The 25,362-nt window shown below is 49.7% G+C and overlaps 1 protein-coding gene across 1 annotated transcript; it reads right to left on the bottom strand.

Moving 5' to 3' along the window:
* Positions 1-105: 105 nt before the first annotated feature.
* On the bottom strand, positions 106-23,931 carry KLHL12 (kelch like family member 12). Its single transcript, XM_075115338.1, is given in 13 exon segments — positions 106-1,699; positions 2,063-2,249; positions 5,204-5,302; positions 6,504-6,662; positions 7,856-8,051; positions 9,032-9,138; positions 11,219-11,333; positions 13,124-13,273; positions 16,441-16,658; positions 17,452-17,605; positions 23,421-23,618; positions 23,847-23,891; positions 23,893-23,931. Coding segments are annotated over 13 exon segments (1,794 nt in total). The 3' UTR covers positions 106-1,572.
* Between the last annotated feature and the right edge of the window lie 1,431 nt (positions 23,932-25,362).

The following is a 25,362-nucleotide window of genomic DNA, read 5'->3' as shown; positions in this document are numbered from 1 at the left end:
GCAGAGGCACAGCTGAAGGTGGCTGCCTGGTCTCACCTGGGGTTTGTATGTACCCTCCGCACAGTAGTTAGACAAGTGTCTTGAAGGTATTGAACAGAAGCTAAATTCCCACTGGCTCAGGAAATATTTTATTCTTTATATTTTCATTAAAAAATAAACATAGGAAACAAAACCACAGAACACTTGTGTGATAGAAACAAACGCAGAAGGTCAGAGCATTGGCTGAAAGTGCATAATTAAGTCATGCTACCACGTCCCTGATCCCACCCTGCCCCCAAGCAAGGAGCCAGCAGTAAGCTCAACGAGCAGCACTACACGGAGCCCAGGCACTGCAGGGGCTAAGCTGACGGCGGCAGAGAGCCCGTGCTCCCAGAAACACAGCAAGGCAGGAGACATGCTGAGGAGAGAGTGCTCTAGTGAGTCAGTGGTGAAGCTCTCACTCAGGGTTCGTGGGGCAAGCGAAGGATAGCTAGTGTAAGAGAATGTGGAGTTCAGAGGCAGGGGAACGAACAGCTGAGAACAAAGGGCAAACTGGAATCCTGGATGTCATTCCAAAACAGCCCTGGAAGCAGAAAAATCCTAGAGAAAAGGAAATCAACACAATGAACTCGACCGAAAGGCTGACGTGGGTGCGCTGGACAGCGGTCTGTCCAGGGAGGAACCCCAGTCACTCACCAGCAAGATCTACTTGGATGGCAGCAATTGTGGCCCTACTTTCGGGGCCTCAGCCTCTGCAAGGTGACCCCCCCACGGGGCTGGGAGCAAAGGCACTGCCGCACCACAGCAAGGCTCCTGCTGCCAGAAAAGGCAGTGCTTTGCAGCTGGGTCTGTCAGCTTTTCAAGGGAAATATGATGTGATGAACCTTGCTGAGCCCGCTGAGCAGAGCACAAATGCTGCAGCCCTGCTTCTACACCAGGCAATGAGCTTTTTCCCCTGCAGCCTCAGGCTTTTGGGTCTCAGTAGTTGACAGCTTTAATCTGCAACTCCTTTTGTGTGCAGACCTGTGAGGAACCTGCCGACGCAGCTACAGGGCAGGACCCCTTACACATGCTCACTCAATTTGGCTCTGCACTGATGTGCGCTTGAGGAGCACGTTTAAACATTCAGTATATACAAGATGATTTGAAGCTGGAACATAAGAGCAGCTGGATTCACCCTCACACATCCACGTGGCTGAGAGCAACCAGAGGACCCGTGTGGTCCTGCAGTGGCCGAAGAGACCACCCAGTTGTATGTACATGTCCTTGGAAGCATTCACCAGGCTGGGCTGGCGCCAAGGCTGGGGCATCTCTGCTCTGCCAATAGACTTAGCCACAGGAAGGGCAGAGAACGCGGCTTCTCCTGACCTACTTCACCACCTTTCTCCAGCTTCACACAGAGCCCCTGATTTCAAATGACTGCTGAGATAACACATTTATGCACATGCTCTAGTCAAAAGCAGCACAGAAAGCTGCTGTTCTCGTGCCTATTTCCACAGCATCCACACCTCTCAGGAACAGTCACTGCAAATCACTCGGGACTCTTCCTCCAGCTGACACTTTTTAGGATCTTCTTTGTAAGCTCCTTCCAGATCACTTCTCCCGGAGGACGCAGACTCCGGCGTCACAGCGCTGCATCCCCAGGGAGGTTACCACTTCCCAGTTGTCAATGATGGGATCATAGCACTCAATGCTGCTCAGCAGTGAGTTGCCATCATATCTGCAAGGACAGAAAGTTACAGGTAAGGGATGCTGCTGAAGGCTGAGGCTGAGGTGTTCAGAGCCCTTCCTGGAAGGCCGGACAGCTGTGTACAGCAGGGACGGCCAGAAATAAAACCGCCGCACTGGGCTCCCTGGTGCTGTCTGTGGCTGCTCTCCCGCCTGTCTTGGCCCTGAGCCATCACGCTGCCTATTTAGGTTCAGCACGGTGACTCTGTGGGCTGTCTCCTCTCATAAAGCTTGAAATGTAAATGCGAGGAGAGGCCACCCGCCGCAGGGCAGCGGGCTGCATCACCTAAACTCACTCGTTCCAGCAAACAGACACGCAGGGCATCTCCCTCTCCAGCCCAGGGCAGCTGCTTACCCCGCGATTGCATACAGCCTTCCCCGCAGCACGGTGGCCCCCACATAGCAGCGGGGGGTTGTCATGCTTGTTACAGTTGTCCAGGAATCAGTGCGAATATTATAGGCTTCCACGGAGGAGAGATGTGCCGTCCCATCAAACCCACCAACTACATAAATATGGTCGTTCAGCAGAGCCACTCCAGCCCCTGCAGAGAGAGAAGGCGGCACAGTTACACCCATGAGCGACACCGTCAGCACCGTGCCCGGGGCTCACCGTTACAAGGCTGAACTGGGTCAGTTCCTCCCTCTTCAGAGGACATTTTCTTATGCTTCTATCTCCCACAGAAGAGCTGCCATAACCCAGTGTCTTCTGCTGTTGTTGTTTCCAGTACGATACATGAAAACTTGTAACTCTGCCAGGTGCTGCTCAGTCTCTGGCGTAAGGGGGACTGAGCAACGCTGCAGCCAGGGCAGCAGTAGGAACGTGAGATGTTCACCTTGGCTGAAAGATGCCGCAACCCCCTGAACAGTCCAGCACAAGGCTTGCTCTGCTGGCAGGTGGCTGGCTGGGACTCGTGTCACCAGAGACAGGTTCCTCTGGTGTTTCTTGCTCCCTGGTGTCACCCAGCCCCTGGCTGTTACAAGCAGAATGATGCTGCTCCACGTGAAGCTGGAGGAGGGATTTCTTTGACATTGCTCCTCTGGGAGGCAGGGAAATGAAAACCGGTGTCCACTGCACAGTCACAGAGGCGTCAGTGGCCGAGGCATCTGTCTGAACAGCTGTTCTCGCCTGCCCCAGTAAAAGCAATCAATAATACAGTTGGCCCGACGGGGAATTTGTGACAATAGCAGAAAATAAACCTCTGCCAGCTTCTGTTCGTCATCTGCAGCCGCCTTCGGGTAAAGCGCCACAGAACACAGTAAGATAACAATGCACTTAGCGGCCTTAGGTGCTCTCGCCAACAGCCGCTGCTGTTTCGAGCTGCATCTCGAGAGCAGAGTAAACCCTGTCAGGCTGTCACCATCAACACGGTGCACTGATGAATATCGCAAAGGAAACAAGCCAGCTGCCCTGCAGCTTTTGGGCGCTGATCTGTTTCGTCTACAAACAGGGTATGAGAGACTTTCTGTTCTACTAAATGCAACCTCACTTCCACTGTCTGTCCGTGCTGAGAGCACCAAACCAGCTGGGAACGGCCAGGCTGCCCCAATGGCCCCTCTGATAGCTTCTGTGGGGAAGGCTTTGGCTGGAAGAGAGACCAGACCAGAGCCTAATCAGGCAGGCTGGGTTTAGCATCCGACATGGCCACGGTTTCTAAGGGGTGGCCTACCTCCAGCATCTGTCCTAAGATATGGAGAGAAACAAGGAGGAGACAATCCCCGTGAATAAAGGCGAGATTACTTTTAGTCCCGGACTGCCTTGGAATTCAAAGACCTGCAAGGAGACAGCTCTAGAAAGAGTATCAAAGCCTTAGGGCAAAAGAAGTCCTACAGGGTGCACCAGGATGGATGGACTGGACTGATACCAGGACGCAGGTGGCAAGCGCAGCTGGTGTCTAAGCTACTAGTAGTTCAGGGTGTTAGTACCACAGAGCGGCAGCACAAAAACCTGGGCCAAAGAATGTCCTTGGGCACGCCCCCATTTCAGACCTCGGTGCTCCAGGTCACAGCACTGAGGAAGGAACCTGGCTGAGCCAGTGCCAGGGCCAAGAGCCTCACAATGTTCCCGCTCGCTTGTGGCGCTGAGGAGCTTGCTCTGTGGGCCAAGACACAGCTACCAAAAGCCTCTGAGTCTTGCGGGAAGCTAGCATGGACCTTGGAAACACTTCTTATCACACACTTTCCCCTTGAACTCTCTGCTTTTCGTCTTGCCAGAAGCCATCTTCTGTGGTGCACACAACAGACCCCTCGGGGAAAGCCGTCTCATCCTTAAGCTTTCTAGGGATCCATGGAGAGGTCTCACATGCTGCCTCTGATGTAGGAAAACACAGATTTTATCATGTGTTTGTACATGGGGTCTTCCTGGATGTGGAAAGCAACCAACTTCTAAATGAAATCCATCCTTGGCATATGGGAAATACTTTCCAACCCACACTTAACAGGAATAGCCCTGTCACAGGAGTAAATATTTAAAGCTTGGGGTTTTGGTGAATGCCACTGCAGGCACAAGAAAGCTTAAATGTTTTTAGAACAGAGACCAGTTTTAATTGAGTAACCAGCACTTGTCCCTAAACAAGAACACTGCAGCAGAGAACAGAGAGAAACAACACTGCCTAGGCTAACTGTAAAGGATATTTATTGAGAGAACTAGAGAAAAGGGTTTTGAAAGAGGGCCAGTAAGCACGGCAAAACCACAAAGCTGTGGAGACACTGAGCATCCTGCCCATCCACACACAGCTGAGCAGAGCCACGGCTGCTCACTAGCACGGCCATGAAGGTCTGGAGCAGGTGGCCCGAGGCGCAGTGCAATAGCAGAGGGCCAACACTGGAGCACGCAGGAGCTGCGCAAGCCCCAGAGGACCTTCTTTGAGAAATGAAGGAGAGCTGAGACAGAAAGTTACTCCAAAAGTAGGATTTAAACTGTATTTTTCTAGTAGCTACAGCTGTCAAACTTAAAGCTCAGACAGGGCACCAAACAGGGAAGACAAACTAAGAGTTGGTGGGGGATAACTGATGTGTGAGTTCACCATGTTTCACGTCACTAGCGTAAGACTGTTGCAGCGTGACTCTGCTCTGGCAGAGCTGCTCTCTGCGTTAGTGCTGCCCCAGGAGCTGAGGCCCAGCATTTCACAAAGCGGCGTGCAGGTGAAGGAGCAGCCTGCCAGAGCTCTGCAGCTTGTTCCTGGCTAGGTTTTCTCCAAGCCGTGCACTGTTCCTAGTTATGGAAGTCACACACGACTTCCTCTCCTTCCCTGTACCCTATAATCCCAGACACACATTCCTCTATACATGTTAGCATGGGATGGAGACATGAGGCATGTGAAAATTAATCTTTTCTTGGGGGGAGTTAGGTCAGCATGTCCTAAAATCGTCCCTTCTCAAAGCCAAACCACCCACTGGGGTCAGCCAACATCCTCCAGGGCAGCCGGATGAGCCAGCAGCGGCTGCTTCCTCAGTGCAGCACAAAACATTTTGACCTCAAGGCACCGTGGGCTCTTACCTGAGCGCTTAGTGGCCATTGGGGTGACATTTGTCCAGTGTCCAGTGTGGGGATCATACCTCTCTACAGAATTCAGTATGTTCAGCCCGTCATAGCCACCTGAAACAAAATACAGGAGCGAACCATGGGTCTGGCTTCTGGAAAACGTTTTCTGTGTAAAGAGCAATAACATGCCTGGTTCATCCTTAGTGCAGTGCTGCACTGCAATCAGCACAACGTGCAGAGCTGACAGAACACAGAGGATCTCTGCAGCTTGCAATGCCGGACTGGAGCCAGCTTGGAGCAAGCTCTGCCCCTGCGCTGCACAGGGCTGTGCTGGGAGAGAGCATCACCTCTCCAAACCAGTACAACCAGGTCAGCACCACACTGCTCAGAGCTGCCCCTGAGCATGCTGATGCCAATCCTGATGCCGTCCTGCTAAAGCACATGTACAGATCCCAGACCTGGTGCTGGCTCAGGGTCTGTGTGCTGCAGCCGTCAGCTGATGCCCTGAGGCTACCCAGTGTAGGCTGGGATGTGTCAAAGAGCTGTTTCACAAGAGGATACCAAGAAATCTCATTGTGCAGCTTCAGAAAAGGAGCAGTGTGCTGGCATCGGCCTCCGGGGACAGCGTGAGGAAGAGGAATCTGGGAGAGGGAAGTGAAACCCATAAACCAGTGTCCGATATCTGTGACTTCCCAGGAACAGGACTGTTAACAAATGTGGGTACAGTGCTGGGCCTGCCTCTTCTGGGGCCCAGAAGGCCTATCTACAGAACAAGCTTACTGAAGTCTCAGGGGTGATTTGCCCTCTAGCACTCTCACTATTCACAGCAGGCGTGGGTGTCTGAAAATGAAATGAGTGCTACAGAAAGGAGCTGGAACACATACAGCTCGGCATACATTTCTGGAGCACTGCAGCCAACATTGCTTTGTGTAGAGCAGATGCGCCCTCCGTCCTGTGGCATCTCTAGGGCATCTTAGCCACTTCCTAGTCCCTGCAAACCTCAGCTGGCACTGCTAGCTTCCCCTAGTGCTTCCCCTGCACTTCATCCATCCCTCAAATGTAGGCTGACAGTGTCCAGTTTGCTTCTGACAGCATTTACTGTAGTTATATGTCAGCTCCAGCCTAAGCCATTGTGACAGGTGGGAACAGGCTGCGTTCGCTGACAGAGCTGTGCGGCGCCCAGTGCAGTGACATTAAATCTTCTCTTCTAACCTGGACATGACATAACCGGTGCTCCCCACAGGCAGCATCTGCACTGTTATTTCTGCAAAAAGGACGTATTTGCAGAAGGCCTAGAGGTCCTAAGGGTACCTACCGAGGCAGTAGATCACTCCATTAGCTACAACAAGCCCTGCTCCTTCCCGTGCTGTCTGCATGTCTCCCAGCATACTCCACTGATCAATGTTCGGGTCGTATCGTTCCATACTGGTGTGACGTCGGCTTCCATCAAACCCACCGGAAACATAGATCATGTCTGCAACATTAGACAGAGGTTGGACTCAGCAAGTCAAGCATCAAGCATGCACGCGGACCAAGAAGACGCTCAGATGAAGCAAGCCTACAACATGGACTGCAAAATACAGGAACAACTACAGATCTCGGCACATTCAAAGCTAAGACAAGCCCAGCCTCCTCACCCTAGCTCACTGCATTAGCCTGCTCACAGACCCAACAAAATAAACAAACATGAAACTCACCTGGCTCTTAAATCTGCTTTTTGCTGACGGACTGAAGAGAACACACACACCCCAGTTATTTTTTTTCATGCTGCAGAACCTACTGAAACACTGCCATGCCCAAACCCTGCCAATCACTAGCGTCCGGTCAGCACCTCCCCAAATGCGTACAAGGTAGTAAACGCACGGGTAGCAAAAGGAAAGAAGATCCAAAAGACAAGCCTGGATCGTCAAGATCAGCCCCTTATGCTGGATAACTTAATTCATGGAACACTTTCACAAATCAGCCATCGTCCAGGCAGCTGCATTTTTAGGAGAATTTTCATTAGAATAGATTACTAACAATCTACATTAATTAATTATTAAGAAGATATTCCAATATACACATTAAAGCACAGAATATTCATTAGAGTAACTGCTATTTTAATGGCTAGAAAACTTCCTCTCATTTCCAAACCAGCTTTTCCCTGGCCTGTTTATAACCATTTGCTCCTATTCAATTCTCATATTGCCCATTTCCTTCTCATGCCAAGGTACACTCATAGAGAACAATCATATTCCCTCTTGGCCTTTGCTTTGCCAGCATAAGCAAGCTCAAGCGCTCTGGTTTGCTCACTAGTTTTCTTCTTCCAAGTCTGTCCCAAGAATCCTCCCCTGCACAAGCTCCAGTGCCGGTCGGTTATTGCCGCACTTGGTGTCCCGCGCTCACGCAACACTGCCACCACCCCGAGAGCTTCCCGCTCCATAATCCCCCACAGAGCTCCTTTCCCTCAACACACAGGCACACGCCGTAAGAGTGACGCAGAGGCAGAGCTCCTCTCAGGATATGTGGGGAAATTTTCCATTCCTACATCCAAATGACGAGAAGCCACAATTTCAGACTCACCTCCTCCCTCGGAGCCATCCCACTCCGCACATACCAGCTCAGGGCATTTCAGGACGAGAACTGAACAGGCTGAACCGCCCTGCCAGGACGGTGACCAGGACATACCTCCAAGGGTCGTGGCTCCCGCCAGGCCTCGCCGTACGTTCATCGGAGCCACGGAGTACCAGATGCCATCCTCATCTGATGTATAATCCAAGCACTCCACCGAGCTGAGACGAGACCGACCGTCATAGCCGCCGATCACATAGATCCGATCATGCAGGGACACCGTAGCAACGTAGCGCCTCTTACGGGTGATGCTCTAGAACAGTAAAAAGAATAAAAAGGTCTAGAGGAGGAAATAACACCAATGCACGGAGACCAACCACTGTTCTTCCGTCCTCTTTCGCTGCTCTTTTGGAAAAAAGCCCACTACCACAGAGACAAACAGCACTCTGGGTTTAAAGGGTACGGCCCTGTCTGAAATACTTGACTGCATCTGCCTTCCTCTGCCTGGACTCACTCTCTCTCTGCCATGCTCTCTTCTCATGGCCAGGCCTCTTTGCACTAAAGTATTTTGCATTAAATGCCATTTATCTTACGCCGCTGCTGAATCTTTGATGCATCTCGGGGGTTTGTGTCCTCCCACTGGCTCCCTGCAGAGACTGCTACTGGGAGAACGTGGAGACTCAGAATAGTTGATGAAAATACCTGAAGCTTTTAGCTTCCAAAAAAGAACAGGATTTTGGGACACCAGGTGATACAGGATCTTCTGTGACTAGCGATATTAAAGAAGGGGCAGTTCTCCACCATTTCACACAGATAAAGGTGATTTTAAATTTGGGTAGAAACAGCCCTCGGTGCGGGAATTCTCTCATCCTTACTATCTCCCGTTATGCTCAGAAACAATGAAACCAGAGAGATCACGCAGGCTGCCTGAAAGCAGGACTGACTTCACTGTTCCTACTGACATTTCAGTTACCATCACTAACCTTAAAGCTCAACACCCCTTCAATATGAAACATGATAGCTCTCACTCCCACAACAAAGATGTGGGTCTCTGTAGGCTCATCTGATCAGAAATTTGACAACCACCTCTTACACAAAGCTTACTTAGCAAATCTGCAAATGTGGTTTCAGCATTTGCTGTGTAAACCTCAGCAACTCTGAAGAATTTATGGCAGGAATTCTAAGCAGAACACAAAGGATAGCCCAAAGAGGAATGTTATAAAGCTGATGCTACAGGATCAGTGTTTGATCACAGCCTGTTCAACCCAGTGGTGGTCAAAAATCGTCCCTTACTGGCAAGAAACTCCACTCCTGAGTCTTCGGGTCATATTTCTCCACAACATCAATGGGTGACTGCTGGCTACCAAAGCCGCCGATCACAAGCAGGACTTCATTAGCTCCTAGAGCAAAGAGAGAGAGCAAAGCCAAGTCAATCTCTTCACAACCAAAAGGTCACCTCAAGGGAATCACCTGGAGAACCTCTGAGCCTTCCTTGGTGCAACAAGTCACCTCTAAATCCCTGCTTTTATCACTATGAAGCTGGCACCTGACCTGGGTACGGCCACCTGGACTCCCTCTAGCCTCAGCAGGGAGGAAGAGAGAGATGCTCTTCCAGGGTGCGTGGCAGTAAGACTAACTCAGGTGTTCGGAGCTGTCTGCTGGAGGGCTGTTCCTCCTCATGTCAGAGGGACTCAGAGAAGACAAGTTGGCTCAAAAGTATCTTTTTTTTCAGTTTGTTTTTTTTTTTCAAACCCCTTACCACCCCATAAAAGCTGAAGGAGGACGGCTGCTTCCCTGCAGCCTCCTCACAAAACAGGGCCTTCTCCCCTCGTTTGCAAACGACATCCAGACCAGATGGCACCTTTGTGTGAACAAACAACATTTCACTGAGAAACAAGTCAAGCTGACTGAAGTCCGGAAAATTAATTAAATATTTTCAGAGGAATTGTCTCAAGTCTTATGTATTTTATTTCAAAGTTGCCTTTCCTCTACTTTCTTTTCTCCAAGACTGTCCCTGAGTCACAAAAGAGCGCTGACAACTTGGGAAGCCTCCTGTACATGACAGCCTCCTGTACATGAAGCCTCCTGTACAGCATGACAGCTGAAAGTGCAATTGTTTCAGTCTACCCCACAGAAAGTTAATACACAACTTGATCACGGTTTGTAGGTGACACGTGACAAGAGCATTGCTGACAGCTGATGGTATTGAATCAATTAAAAAAGGTAGGGCTGAATCCAGAAGATGAACCCTAGCAATAAGGTGCAGAGTTTTTGCTTGTAGAACTAAACAATAAAACAGTTTTGTGATGTCTCCTTTACCAGGTGAAGCTTTTTAACTAAGAACAAAACGAAATGTTGTTCTGAAATGACAGCTTGAGCTGAACTGCGTGTCACCGAAACTGACAGAGGATATTCCCAGAAAAACAGGAGACATGCTGTGGCCTGGACTATGCTGGACGTCAGACCACATCACAGCAACATTGTCTTCAGGCCAAAATAATCTAACCAATATGTCTCACTGACAAACCTAATTTGCCCTCCTTTAGTGGATAAACTGCTTTCTGTCCCGTAAAACAGTGTTAATAACAGGAAATGGCCATGAGGGTTTTGCAGGGTGCCTCTCCACCACGCGCGCAGCAGCGCTGGAGAACACGCAGGGAGGTTTGCCTGCAGGAAGGGCGGTCCGTGCTGGCACCGATGGCAGTGCCTGCAAGTGCGCCCGCGATAAGGGCATGGCAGAGACAGTCCAGAGAGTCCGAAGATAAAAGAAGTGCCCTCAGGTGGGGAATGGCCACAGTCATGAAGAAGTCAGTAAAATACTCTTCCTTCTTCTGCAGGTCATTTCTGCTGTTCATGTGCTCTCAAGTACTTACAGTCCTAAGCCAAGCATTTTCCCAACAACTCAGTGACTGTGCTTGGTAGGAGTTACTGAAATACAGGAAGAAATCATCATTTATTTGCCTTAACAGGACTAGGGGGGAAAAAAACCCCAAAAGTACCTCTGAAAGGAAAGAGGTACCTCTCCATCTCCCTCCTTGTGCCTCCCCCTCTGAGATTCCCTGCTGAAAACTAATCTTCACTGTAACACAGCTGTCTCTCACCTCACAGCTTTTTGTTTCTGACACTGCTATCTACCTTTTTAGACAGGAACAAACCCTTCCCACACCTCTTGGACAGCTGCATGCTGAGACAAACATATCTGGAGGCACCAACAACACAGAAAACTGGTTTTATGGTTACAACAGAGGTCCAGGATTAAAGGTAACCATCTAGTCCCCACCTTGCCACTAAGCAATTGTGCTCTGAAAAAAACCAAACCTCTGTCCTTTGCTCCAGTCCCCTTTCCGTGCCACTGGGGACTGTGGATTGACAAGTTACTGCTGTGAAGCGCTTCAGTGGAATTACCAGGCACTAGACATGGTGTACAATACAATACCTTCCAATGCCCCAGACCTCGGTGTCCTTTCCCTTGCTGCTCACCTAGACGTGCTCTTGTCCTGGGTCCTTGCATCTGACTCCGGAGCTCAGGCCGAAGATGAAATTTCTTAGCTTCATCTACGAGGTCTCTGCACTGCAGACTGCATCGTATAAAAGGCTGAGGAAAAACATGAGTCACTGGTACATGCGATGTATTTTAAGATCCCTCATAAGAACTGTCCTAAAGCCAACTCTCATCAGTTCAGACAGCACTGAAACGACTCGTGTGCAGGCTGTGGCTAGTGGTGTCATGGTGCAAATACTGCACGCAAGGAAATGCAAAGACAGCTTAAGGCTGGGCTGCAGCTGAAAAGAGAGGGCTCAGTTCTCACACAACGTCTGGCACTGCAGGTTCCGTAATGAAAACAGCTATATTGGACAGCTAAGGAAAAGCTACTTCTGCTACATTTAGGCCAGCAGAGGTATGTCCGAGAAGGGAGATTGGCAGTGAAACTCGTAATCAGTTTGGCTGGGTTTGCCCCACATAATCAACTCTCAGCATGTACCTGCCATCAGAGAAGAAACAAGGAGCACAGCACAACAAAGCAGTTCTGCTGGGTCTGTTAGCTTGATCCCTGTGCACATGGGACACGGAGCTATGAAAAGCCTAAAGAAGCAGTAAGGTCTTTAAAAGAAGGGGGGACACTGCAGCCCAAGGACAGTCTCACCTCCTCCTTGCATAACCCTCCCTGGCTGAGGGCCTGGGCCAACCTCCCCTGAACGCTCGGCATTCAGTTCCCTCCAGGTGTTTGGTGCTATATGCTGCTGCAATAAGTTAAGATTTAGTTTTACAAGTTCTTGGTGCTTGTGCAAGAAGGCCAGGCTGTTCAGAGCAGATGATGCCACGCAGGGCCAACACTCCAAGCTGTCCCAAGATGATGATATCCCACCAGTGTTTGTCACCTCCAGTCTGGAGAGGCCATCCTGTGCAGTAAGAAAGCTGAGGCCCTGTATACACACTGCCTTAGGCTGGTTTTGGAACAGATCTAATTGTTTTGGTACCAGTCCCTCTCACGTTACCTTCAACTTCAGTTTAAAGTGGACCACAACAATCTCACTACACACATTTTAGCTCTGGGGCAACTTAACCGCCTGTTAGCTGCCCTTATTTAAGAACATCCATAAAAGGAGACAGCTATACGACATTAGAGATGAATGTTGCTAAATCAGCCATTTCTTTATGTAGAGAAGTCTGTCATTCAACATTCAGCACCCGTCAGCTGACAAGGGCTAGTTACCACTGATCACCTCACACCGACAGCAAACCAGAATTCTGGTTTGAACTTCTCTGTGCCTTCCTGTCAAACCTTGCGTGGCGTCAGCTTCTCTTCCTGTTTGGAATTAAACTTCCATTGCAGAAGCTTAATTATCTCTCATCATCATCCCCATTTCGGTTTGCCTCTGCAACACCCCAGCTGCACAAAGCAGCAGTATTAGACATGGCTCTGACTCGTGTGCGGGCCCTGGACCTACTCAGCTGCTGTCCTTCTCATTCAAGGTACCTGCTTGCCATCTGCACCTGAAACTATTTCTGAGGAGCCATTTCCTGCCTAGGATTGCACGCCAGCAGCCTCCAGCCTAGAGAAGGAGACCTGCGAGCGCTTGCAAATGAAAGGCAGAGAGCACTTGTTAGATACATCAGGAGACAACTGACTAATTGCTCTGGATGGGACGCCCTCCCAGCTGAAAAGTAGCAACTGCTGGCAGAGCAAGCTACTTCTGAGTGAAACAGCGGGCACCCCAGCTGAACAGGGACAACTCCACAGCGCCAGCACCAAAAAAGCATCAGCAGAGAAAGCAGCTTAACACGTTTTGTCAGGACAGCAGGAGCCTAACCAGGGAACACGGCAACTGCACACAGATACCGGCTCCCAGGCGTTCTGTGTCCGCGGCCCCGGCTGCCGATACCTCGGTGTCAATGACGTCTGTGATGTAGCGGGGGGTCAGGAGCGGCATGCGCACGTACTGCAGCAGCTCTGGCAGCGATGCTTCCCGTTCTTTTTTCGAGTGCTTCACCCAGTTTATAACTGCCTCAAAAACCGGCTCTTCAGAGTCCACCTGGAAAGAGGAGACACCCACTGATCAGGATAACGTTTCAGCAACTGCTGTGGAACAGACAGCTTCCAGGCTGTTGACAGTGCTTCACAGCTAGCAAGAGAGCAGGACGTTTCGAGCAAGTTTGTTATGGAAATTCCCATGGGCTGTTATTTACAAGCACTATGAAATTCCTTCATTTTCTTTTCCTTAAAACTGCATTTGTTTTCTGCCTCACAGCTGAGATCAACAACCGGCAGTACGAGTGCCAGAAAAGTAAGCTTTACAGTACACAGCAGGGCCAGAAGCTGGGAGCCACCGCTTTCGAGAGAGCCCAGTGACAGGCTGTAACTCCAAGGCAGCTCCCCTGACTTCGCAGCGGAGTGGGAGTCACGGTCCTGCAAAATGCAGAGCACCATCATAAAGAAGATCAGCATCATGTTTTCTTTTTACAGAACAGTGTCTCACTTACCCGCCCCGCAGCCCCGTGCCCATGCACTGCCCCTTTAACACCCAAGCCATACTAGGTACATTTAAGGGTTTATTTTATTTCAATCCACATTTAAGAAGCTATAAACAACTGGATTTCAGAGTGGAGAACCCCAGGATGTGAATGCTACCGTTCTGCCTAGTTTATTCCTCTCTCCATTTAGGACCAGCATGTGCTGCTGCTTACACCACTTCCAGAGCTTACTCTGACTAAACCATCTAGATTTGATACTTTTAGAGAACCTCAGGTGCTTTGGTCATCTATGATTACCAAAAGCGAAAGAATTGTAAAAATCTCTATAATGTATTATTTAGGCTTGGTTTTCTTTTGGCACACCTTCAGATCATCCGACGTAAAAGCAAATTAGACATGAATTTATTATCATGAGGTCTGTTAACTGTTATGAAATATGAAGATAAAAGGAGATACTGTAATCAGAGGATTGAGCCTTCCCACCAAGATACGACTGGTACACTTTGAAGTTCAGTCTGAAGCTGTCTGTTGCAGAATGTTCCGAAGCAGGGAGCCACAGAGGTTAATTACGTAAGGCAATTCTTCCAAGCCATTGATTTATCTTTGTTACAGTGTAATTTGAAATGGCCTCTTTCTATTTGAGTTACAGGGAAAGGACAATTAGAACTCACAAAAGGAGAGCAGACTACTTGATTGTTTCCAATTTTCCCCACCTCCTCCTCAAATGCAATAGACCCACATCATTTTATCCCGTCCCAAACGGGCTGTCCTCTGACATATTTCACAGTTTTGTTGTTTGTGAAATCACTTCTGTTTTCTGACAAACGATGGGTAAAACTAAACACAGCACCACAGGGAGGACCTGCCATTATACTTCTTGAACAGCAGGAGATTTTCCAAGGGTGCTTGCTCGGAACCCTCTGATACAGCACACCACCTCTGCTCTGGCACAGCAACAGCTAGATCTGCTTCATTCACCTTTTTAAGGTACCACAGTGAACGCACACCTTACTGGGTATCTGCAAGGCCTGAATCAGTCCTTCCAATCCACAATGAATTTTACTTTGCCTGTGTGGATCATCTGATTGGTTTGGCTGGGTCGTTCTCAAGTTCCTCATTATTTCCTCTTCCCTGTCCAGAAGTGTTATGTCAGTACTCGCCACAGCCCTCAAACCCTCACAGCATTAAGGCTGCAGCTTGTTAAACACCAAACACCCTCAGCCTTTTTCCACTGCAGATCTCAGCCCGTGCCAGGGTCTTTCACTGCTATCTTGCATGCTCTTTGTCAAGCAGGCTTATTTACCAGAGGACGTCAGCTTGGCCTTCCGCCACTTTCACAGCAGACTTTCAAGGCATACATCAAGACATCAAGAATTCTCCTCCTGCTACCCCTGTCTTGGCTTTTCAGGAATTGCACTAGAGATCACTTCGGTTTGCTTCTAAGAGTTCAGGTTACTGTGATTGCTTCAATCACTTTTTTTAGAACAGAAGCAAACAGCAAGTCTCGACAAAGTCCATCTCAATAAAAAAAACTCAAGTCCCCTCCCCATTATTAATGAATGTTCAAATTATTTCAATTCTCAAGACCATATATATTCATAGAAAATTTGGAAAAAAGTATTTGACAGGTTGCAGCCAAATAGTAAATCCTCCAGAAACCAACCTTAAGGGAACAAAATCTGCACATAACTCCCTGAAGAGTCAGGCTACCCTGCACCGTTGTGCATTCTGCTGCTTGTAAAAGCAAAGGACACCCAAATGCCTGGGATGACACATGCATTCCTTGAGCTGCTGAGTAGCATGCAAAGGTCTACAAATAGAAGTTAAAGTCTTGGGGGTATTTCTAAAATGTAGGCATTGAGACAACTTGTCTTTCTAACCTCTGAAAGCTCCTCCAGGGAAAGGCCTGCTGTGATTTAACCCAGCAGGCAGCGAGACACCACACAGCTGGCCGCTCTCTCCCTGCCCGACAGTGGGATGGGGGGAGAATTGGGAAAAAACCCATAAAATTTGTGGGTTGAGATAAAGACACTTGAATAGGACAGAAAAGGTAGGGATGATGATAATAATATTAATACTAGTAGTAGCAGTAATAAAAAAACAAAAAGCGAGTGATGCACAATGCAGTTGCTCACCACCTGCCGACCGACGCCCAGCCAGCTCCAGAGCAGCAGTCACGGTCCCCGGCCAGCTCCCCCCACTTAACGTACGGTACGGAATATGCCTTTGGCCAGCTGGGGTCAGCTGTCCCAGCTGTGCCGCCTCCCAGCCGCTTGCTGGCAGGGCCTGAGAAGCTGAAAAGTCCTTGACTAGCGTAAGCACTACTTAGCAGCAACTAAAACTTCAGTGTGTTATCAACCTTATTCTCATCCTAAATCCAAACCACAGCACTGCACCAGCTACTAGGAGGAAAACGAACTCTATCCCAGCTGAAACCAGGACAGGAGGGGACAAGGGAAAGGGAACAAGAACTCTGCAGAGGTAACTAACTGTGGTTGCCTTACTTGCAAGAAACCCATGTGTGACAACAAATTCTTACACAGAAGCTACATGTTACTGATCAATTTTAGATTGCATGGCTAAAAAATTAGAAGAAGCTTCTTGGAAATTAAATTTCAAATTCAGGAACTGTGTGAGAAGCCCACCCTAGGAATATGGACTAATATCTGACTGCTTTCAATGTTTTACTTTAATGCTTTGCACAGTAATGATACTTTTCAGGTTTTACCTGAATTTCATCACACTTGATGAGCTTTTCAACCTCTTCTTGATTTAAGAGGATAAACTCTTCATGCTGAACCACCTCTGGAAAATGTTTCTGGCTGAAGACCTCTGCAGCTTGCATTAGATCCACACAATTGTGTGTCTCAGCAAAATCCCGAATGCCCAAACAATTTGAAGGATCCAGCTGGCTTTCTAGAAACTCACAGCAAGCTTGTTTCACACCTACGGAAAATTGGAGGGGTGAATGAGCACTGCATGCTTACTATCAATCCACTGCTTTGGAAAGGGCTTCAGAAAAGAAAGTTCTAAACAATTATGAAAACCCAACTCAAATAACAGGTTTAAAAATACTACAGAAACACACATGCAAATATTTCTTTGGAGGGACATGAAAACACTGAGCAGCAGACCACGTGTTTGGGCTGTTTTGATCCCTGGCTATTCTATTCAAATGCAAAAATTAAATAAATCTGGTACTAGGAAAAGACTCAAATGTGAGTTACACTCAGCTTCACGGATTATAAATGAAAAATGTATGGGCTGGTGGATACGGATACCAGATTTCTAGGTTTTCTGCAATGCCTTTTTGAGAGTTGCCTGGGATTTGGGACAATTGCCTGGGATAGCTCCATAGGTGCACCTGCAATGACATCAGCCAGTTTGTTATGACATACTATGATGGCAGGTCAAATGACATCAAGTATTCACTTATTATTACAAGTTGGCTGAGCTGGAACATTTATGTGCTACACAGCCCACAATTCCTCCTGGGAATTCTCACGCAGATATCCAGTAGCCCAAAGCATGGAACAATAACCTGGTTTATCATCGTTGTTTTGCACCCAAGGCAGTTTCTCTACCAATGAGACCCCAGCGCACAAGACAACAGAACTTTGACAGAAGTACTTATAGATATCATGCCTCTCACAATCTGACTTCCATTTACAGAAGGTCAGACAAACCGAATACCTGAACAGCAGCAATTGTGCAATCTGTGCTGATACTTGGCAATTACCTTTCAGCTGAAGCAGACATGCCGCTGGGAGCAATTCTTGGACGTTTTCTACTGTCACATGAACAGTTTCTGTATATACAAAGTCTAGCAGGATTTCCATGGTGGAGGCTGTCAGTCCCTGGATATCTACATAGGGTTTATCTTTCTCTGAGAGCTGTAAATCAGAAGGGAGACAAAGGTTTATTTTTCAGTAATGTGATCAAAAAGCCAACAACACTCAGCGGTTTTGTAGAATATGATCTGTGAGAGAGGTTTCAACAGAGATTTGTGCTTTCCATTCTTGTGCTCAGTGAAAGAATAAGGGGAAGGAGGGAATTTCCCTACGGAATTCACTTACAGGGTGAGTAAAAGAGCCAAAGTTCATTATGGATCGGGTGGACAGTCAAACTGCACTGTAAAATGAGCAAGCTGAGATTAGAGATAGGAGAAATTACATGCCTCATTTGTGCAAGACAACTAAACTCTCTCCTCCATGGAATAACTCCAAGCCTTCCTACAAGGATCCCAACCTGGGCTGGATGTGTATGACACACTGCAGTTTACACAGAGTCCCCACCTCATGGCTTCCCTCTAAAACCAAACCAAATAAAAATCTTTCCTGTGTTCAATTCCTGATCCATTCTGCAAGCATATGGTGAAGGTTCCTAAAAAGAATGACTATAGGCCAGAAAGTTCAGAGTTAAAGGTTAAATGTAGGTTTAGCTTAAACATTTGAAAGTAAAATGATGGTACATACAGTGATAGCACTTACACAATCGTGACTTTGCCCCCTGACCATTTTACCACCTCTAAGATACATAATTTTGGAATAATTACTTTTTCCAAGGAATGCCACCCTCTCAGCACTCAATCTTTGGGAACAGTACATTCTGCGAATCCAAATTTGCACCTCTGTAGGTACAAAACTGAGATTATATTTCACAAAGCACCAGCTTTGTGGTTCAATGCATCATCCATCACGAATCTGCTGGCACAGCATCTGATGATTCATGAACAATGGGCTAGCAGGTGGACTCACTAATCACACCCTGCACATAGTTGCAAGCTTGTCAGCGTGAATGGACCTCAGCAGAAGGATATCTCCATGCACGCTGCAAAACCAACCTTTTTTCCCCATGATTTCTTAAGAAATAGTCTGCATCAGTGCAAGCACGATTCAGATGAAAGCCCATGACTTTTCTGGTCAAGAAAGAGCCTGAAGATGGTTACAGACAGATTGAGCAGAGACCCAGTGAACTGAAAGCATGAACAAAGCATGATCACTTGGCTCAGAATCAGCCACAGTTGGGGAAAAAGGAGGTAACAGAGAAGCAGAGAAAATAGGAGCAGTCAAGGACATTCCCGCAGAGGCATTCGATGACACAGCAGCAGAAGGGAAGAAGCGTCTCAGCTGAGACTGAGCCATTTCTGTGATGCAGAGAGATACACTTCACAGTAGAGAAGAGAAACACAGGAGGTAATGGTGGTACTTGAAGCAATCTGAGGGAAGAGGCCTTTCAAGCCCGTTGACACAGTGAACAAACTTTATGGCATTCAGAGTCCGAAAGGAGCAGCAAATTACCTTGTCTGACCCGCTGTATGACAAGCCATGCATTGCATTTAAAAGCCTTTAGTTCCTGACTTGGGCTAGACAAAACGTTCCCGAAACAAGACTGAGCTGTTCGGTACAACAGATATAGGACACGGGTGTCACCAAAGGTCAGAACTGGTCAGACAAGATGTCCCTATGATTTCGACAGGCAAATGGAGTTGTAGACCATACATACTTAGAAGAAAGAGGATAAGAAGTTACAAACATCTACTGAGAGGAGATTACAAGGGCACCAGACCTCCTGGTAAAGTGTTCCACTGCAGCAGGGAGAAGCTGTAGACATCTGCTCTTCACAGGTAGGCCTGGAGCTGGTAAAGAAGCTCCTGTCCCCACAACCAATATTCAATAATCAGCCATGCACATACTCTGTTTGCTGACCAAAACACAAACCATGGGGACAACACTAATACTGCAGAGACGATCACCTCCTGTGTCTCTTGTACTTCTGCTACACTCCACTACCTGCTTGTTATTTGGCTCACAGTTTACTCGCGTGCTAAGATTGTTTGGAAGGAAGAAAACATTTCAGATAACTTCACACAATGTATGTGATGCAGAATAACTTGGGATGCTAGCATCATGCCTTAAAGAAGGACCTCTGAGTGGAGGCAACTTGGTTCTGAACATCCTGTTAAGACTCCGAGCTGTAGCTGCAGAGTGCAGATGCAGTGCTAGAGAACTGCACACAGTGCTTAGGGCTGTGCTGTTGGGACAGAGAGCGCCCCTCTTTTATCCGTACATCCACACATTTGGACTCAGGAGCAATGCAAAATTATGGTCATATGATGCTAATCAAAACACAGTAAAAGCAGCTTTCCTTTCACAGGTGTTTAGCGGTACGAGACAGATCTCTGTAGCTCTGCTGTTAGAATTTCAGGTTATTTTTTCCTCTTTGTTGTTTAATATCAGACTTCTGCAGGAAAGCAGGAAGAAAAGCAAGAAGGGCTTGATACTCCCTGATACAAGCACATTTCTAACACGTCATAAAAAGCATGCAGCAGTACAGATCCAGAAATCAGCTGCAGCACCCAGGAAAACACATTCACATGTTAAGGAGAGTCACTTGGAGACATCAGGAGTTTTACCCCAGGATGCCAAAGCTGCTGAAAGCCTTAAGGCGGGAGTTGCAGGTCATGGCTCTGTTGTGAAACATAATGTGGCTGCCTCCCATTCCTTCCATAAATCATGCATCCCACTCTGCAGGAGAACGGGCCTAAAATTTTGGAACCACTTCCTTGTCCAAGGCCACTTATTGTTTTTGCCTTCACTAATGCAGATACACTAACGTATATTGTAATAAGCCCCTCCAATTTCTCCTCACATATAGTGGAAAAGAAATGCTGGCATCACAGTGCTAATATATGGCTCACTGCATTCTGGAAGGGGTTCACAGTACAGTGAGGATAACCAGGTAAGAACCTGGAAACAGGAGTTGTTTATTTTCAAATAAGAAGAATATTTCTCCATGTTCTAAGGGAAAAAAAACCCTTCAATTTCCAGAACATACCCTCTAAGAGAAGACAGATGAGTTTCTTTCTGAGGTGGAGCCGCTGATCAGCTCTTAACACATCCCGACTTAGGCTAACTTGTCCAAACAAAGACAGAAATGACAGTGCAAAACTAGGATCCAGGGAAGCATTTGCTAAAACTGCTCTTCGATTTTCACTGCAAGGAAAAACCCTGCAGGTAAAACTGATGGGCATTTCAGTTTTCCCATACTACTCAGCACAGGGCAGTGAAAACTGTTGTCAAAAGCCAGGGGTTCAACAGGTGATCGGGGACTTCTTTCTGAAAAATGGGAACAGAAAATGGGAAGAAAGATTGAGAACTTTTTGAAGGAAACGTTACAGTCAGAAGTGAGAGAAGGAAGTAAACTAGAGACACAGGGACTGGCAAACGCAGTTCTCTATGATGGTAATCTCTGATGACAGTCTCAGTGCTACACTGGCCACACACAGTTGCACCATCACGACAGCGGGCATAACCCAGGGATCAGTTCCAAACAAAGCCTTGTGTAGCCCAACTCTGTCAAAAGCCACACATGACAGCTAGCCAAATAGTCCCCAGATTTGCAGGAGGTGGGCAATGAAACGCAAAGGAAGCCCTCGCAGAGACTGTCAGTCCATTATGCAGTCTAGCATTTTGAGTTCCCTCAAGTTACAGCCACGGCCAAAACACTCTGTACCCACAAGTGTTTGGAGAGCAACCAAACGCTGTCCCTTTACACTCACCAACATACTTGTTGTTGACACACATAGGAAGCAGGTCCACTTTGAGGCTTACCAAGCTGTCATTTCCTGGAAAGAACACTCTCCCACAAACACTCAGTAATTGCGTGTGTCACTTGGCAGGTTTGTCATTTTGGGGTTTCCATAGGAAAAGCAAATTTGGAAGAAATACAAACTAAGCAAAAGAAGTAAAGCCCCTAAAGCAGCGGCAGTTTGGGAGCATGAGAGATGGAGCAATCATGCCCACTGGGCACTGGATGCACTTATTTTTCTAGGAAGAATTACATCTATGAATACAGGTCACTACAATGTTACAGTTAAAAGGAGTAGGAAGAAGGAAGGAGAGACTATCTCAGCCTAGATCCCAAGTATACCAATCCTCAGCCTTTGTTAGCAGCCACAAAGAACATCCTGCAGCACACAGGGCGATCGGATCTCTGTAGACTGCCTAGATAAAATCCAGGAAGTCAACAGCATTGACAGGAACGAGAGGCAAACACAAAGAAGAAGAGGCAGTCTGCTATACTGCTGTGCACCTTGAAGCTATTGGTAAACAGAGAACTTCAGCCTCCAGGGACTGAATTTGCTTTGTGTATTCTTCTAAAATTACATTTCCTTTATGCAGAGAAAGACCATAAACCTGACAAATTTAGAAATTTCACGAAGACATGGACAGAAAATACATTGGTATGTGGTCAGTCCACCTATGTCTTTTTTGGTTGCTTTGCACACCACTATAAAAATTAAGATCAGCCAACACAGCACTGAAACAAGTGGGCACGCGAACAGCTCTGCCAACAGCATTCATTGCTGGATAAAACAAAGAAGAAAATAATTCTCCTCAGCAAGCAGGGAGCTCTTTAGGACCTTTGAGCTACTTAGTAATTTTTCTCCCTGCTAATGGGGAAGTTGCTAGGCTAAGGAAAGCATCTACTGTAAGGAAAAGCCACAAAGATTGATTCAAACTTATAAAAGACAAAACCAGGCAAGGCATCTCATATTTAACAATACAAACGAGTGCCAGCTTTAGCTCAAGTATTACCTTTCAGTGATCCAGAACAACAGCGTGCAGGTAGTGAAAGGCAATACAGTGAGCACTGTGGGAGAAAAGGTCCTCACAAGTGAGATTTGTGAGGACAGCAACAGGGGCTTATAGTGCCCCCCCAACCCTAGTGCCAGAGCTTACACCCTCTTCACCAGAGCAACAGCACAACCCAGCCCGCACCAGCTGATCAGCCAGTGCAAAACGGAGACCAGAACATGAGCTAAATACCCTCCATTTCAGTTTTAAAGGGCTGTCGTAATTCACCACCTGGTCCAAGATGCACCCCATGGCTCACACAGCTTTTATCTTGGGCTGGCACCCTTGGCAAGAAAGATGCCCAGATGCTTGAAGACCATAAACCACCACTTAAAAAAATCAGTAAATGCATCAGAGCCTTCTTGTTTGCCAGCTCAGCCTGGCAGCTCTCTGGCGCACAGGTTGATCATGCAGCAGACAATGATTCAGGACCACAGTCCCAACTGCAGCCTCCAACTCCTGCCATGCCATGACAGAGGGCTCTGGGACCACTCTGAGGAGACCCAGAATCACCGCGAGGGGATCCTGGGCAACCAGGAGAGGGTCCAGAGGCTCCAGGCACACCGTGAGGGGGTCCTGGGCAACCAGGAGAGGGTCCAGAGGCCCCAGGCACACTGTGAGGGGGTCCTGGGCAACCAGGAGAGGGTCCAGAGGGCTCCAGGCACACCGTGAGGGGGTCCTGGGCAACCAGGAGAGGGTCCAGAGGGCTCCAGGCACACCGTGAGGGGGTCCTGGGCCACCGGGAGAGGGTCCAGAGGGCTCCAGGCACACCGTGAGGGGGTCCTGGGCCACCAGGAGAGGGTCCAGAGGGCTCCAGGCACACCGTGAGGGGGTCCTGGGCCACCAGGAGGGGCTCCAGGGAGACCCAGTGCCACCACGGGAGGAGTCTAGAGCCATCGTGAGGGCATCCAGGGCCACCACGAGGGGATCCTGGGCCACCACGAGAGGGATCCAGGCCCAGCTGCTGAGCAGCTTGGCAGAGAGCAGCCCGAGCATCGGGCGTCCCTGCCTCCTCCACCCGCGGAGCGCGCAGGGCCGGCGGCAGCCCGCAGCCTCGGGGCGCACCGACCTCGCTGGTGAACATGGCGCAGAAGTAGTCGCTGCAGGCGGCCAGGACGATGCGGTGGGCCGGGAAGTCCTTGTGCTCCACGCGGAGGGTGACGTCGCAGAGCGTGTTGCTCTTCCGCAGGGCGTTCATGGCGTTGAGGATGGACTTGGCGTGGGAGTTGGTCATGATGTCCTTGGGGGGGGCCATGGCGCCCGGCACCTGCGGGCACAGCCAGCACGGCCACATGTCACGGCCCGCCCGCCGCGCCGCCAGGGGGCGCCCGCCCCGCCCCGCCCCGCCGCGCCGCCCCTCCCTCTCCCCCTCCCTGCCCCGCCCGGGTCGCCCCCGCCCCGCCGGCCACGAGCCGCCCGCAGCCCCCCGGCGCGGCCTGCCCTCCGAAACCGCGCCGCCCTCCCGCCCGGTGCGGGGCGGCCCGGCCGCACTCACCGCTGCGGGGAGAGGTCCCGGCCAGGACGCCTCGCCTCCCCCCCTCCCTTCCCTCTCCCCGCGCGGCGCGCTCTGATGGCGTCATTGCGGCGCGCCGAGGTGCCGCCGCTACCCGCCCATCGGGCTGCCTCGCGGTTGCCGGGCAACGGGCTCCTGCAGCCGCCCCGGCCCGGCCGGGCCCCGCGTCCTTCCCGCACCGCCCCCCCTGCACTGCCGCCCCCTCCTGCACCACCCCCCGTCTTCCTCCCCGCACCGCCGGCCCCTCCCGCACCGCCCCCCCTGCACTGCCGCCCCCTCCTGCACCACCCCCCGTCTTCCTCCCCGCACCGCCGGCCCCTCCCGCACCGGCCCCCCGCACTGCCGCCCCGTACCGCCCGCCCGCCTTCCTCCCCGCATCGCCCCCCCTGCATTGCCGCCCTCTCCGCAGCGCCGCCCACCCCTCCGCACCACCGCCTCCATCCCCACCCGCACCGCAGCCCCCGTGCAATGCCGCCCGCCCCGCCCCGCCTCCCCCGCCGGGGCCCGGGGGCTGGGGCTGGGCGATCGGTGCCCGGGACTCTGGGTTCGGGAGGAAGCAGCGCCGAGCGTGGCCCCGGCGGGGCGGGTGCCCGGGCCCGCAGCAGCAGGAGCGGCTGGGCCGTGCTCGGCGTGGGGGGAGCTCCGGTGAACTGTCAGCCGAACGGGCCGTTGGCTTGGCGGGGACGGGCCCGGAGGCCTGGGCAGGTCCCTCACAAAGCGCCAGCCACGGCCACGCTCTGCCTTCCCGCTTTGTCCCCCCTCGAGGGTGAGAGTCCTGGGGTTGGCCCTCCCGGCATGCTGGAGCCAAACCAGGCATGAGGCCCCAGAAGGCTGCTTTAAAATCCCAAGATTTTTAAACGAGTGCTATTTTTGAGCTCTTCCCACACACAGAACTCAACATCTCCGGCAGATCGCCTCCAGCTGACAACCCTGAGCTCACGGTGGCTGCCGCCTCCGCTCTCCCCCTGCCCTCAAGCTTGTTTCCATCCTGCCAGGGGGCTGGGGATGCATTTTAAAACCTGCAGCTATACATATAGTCCGGTAGTCGGTATAGAGCCATTGTTAGTGACCTGAGATAAATTCTTGGCTAAATGTAGAACAAATTCTGATTAAGAAATCTGTACACGGAGGTTAAGATATTATCCTGGCCTGGAGGCTGGTCATTAGTTCGTAAACTTCCTCTTCAGAGAGGTAGGATCAGTCTGTTTTGAGGCTGCATGCGGAACCAGACTTCAGAGGATTTCTTAGACCTTAGTCATGCTAATCTAGCAAGCAAAGGATTGGCAAGATCCAGCAGCTGGAGATGAGGAATCAGTGTTTAGTCGGGAGGGCCGTTAACCACTGCCTTCAGAGCTGGTGGGTGCTCTGCCAAGTAGGATCTTTAAATCAGCGTGCAGCGCCTCTTTCTCTAGATCCAGTTCAAGCAGGAATTGTGCTGGAGGCAAGTACCAGTAAGTGAAACTTTGTGTCAGACTACATCGTCATACTCTTGGAGCTT

The sequence above is a fragment of the Phalacrocorax aristotelis genome, chromosome 21 (assembly GCF_949628215.1).
Source record: "Phalacrocorax aristotelis chromosome 21, bGulAri2.1, whole genome shotgun sequence".
NCBI classification, from domain to species: Eukaryota; Metazoa; Chordata; class Aves; order Suliformes; family Phalacrocoracidae; genus Phalacrocorax; species Phalacrocorax aristotelis.
Note: the sequence above shows the minus strand (reverse complement) of the source record. Positions and strands in the feature narration are given on the sequence as shown.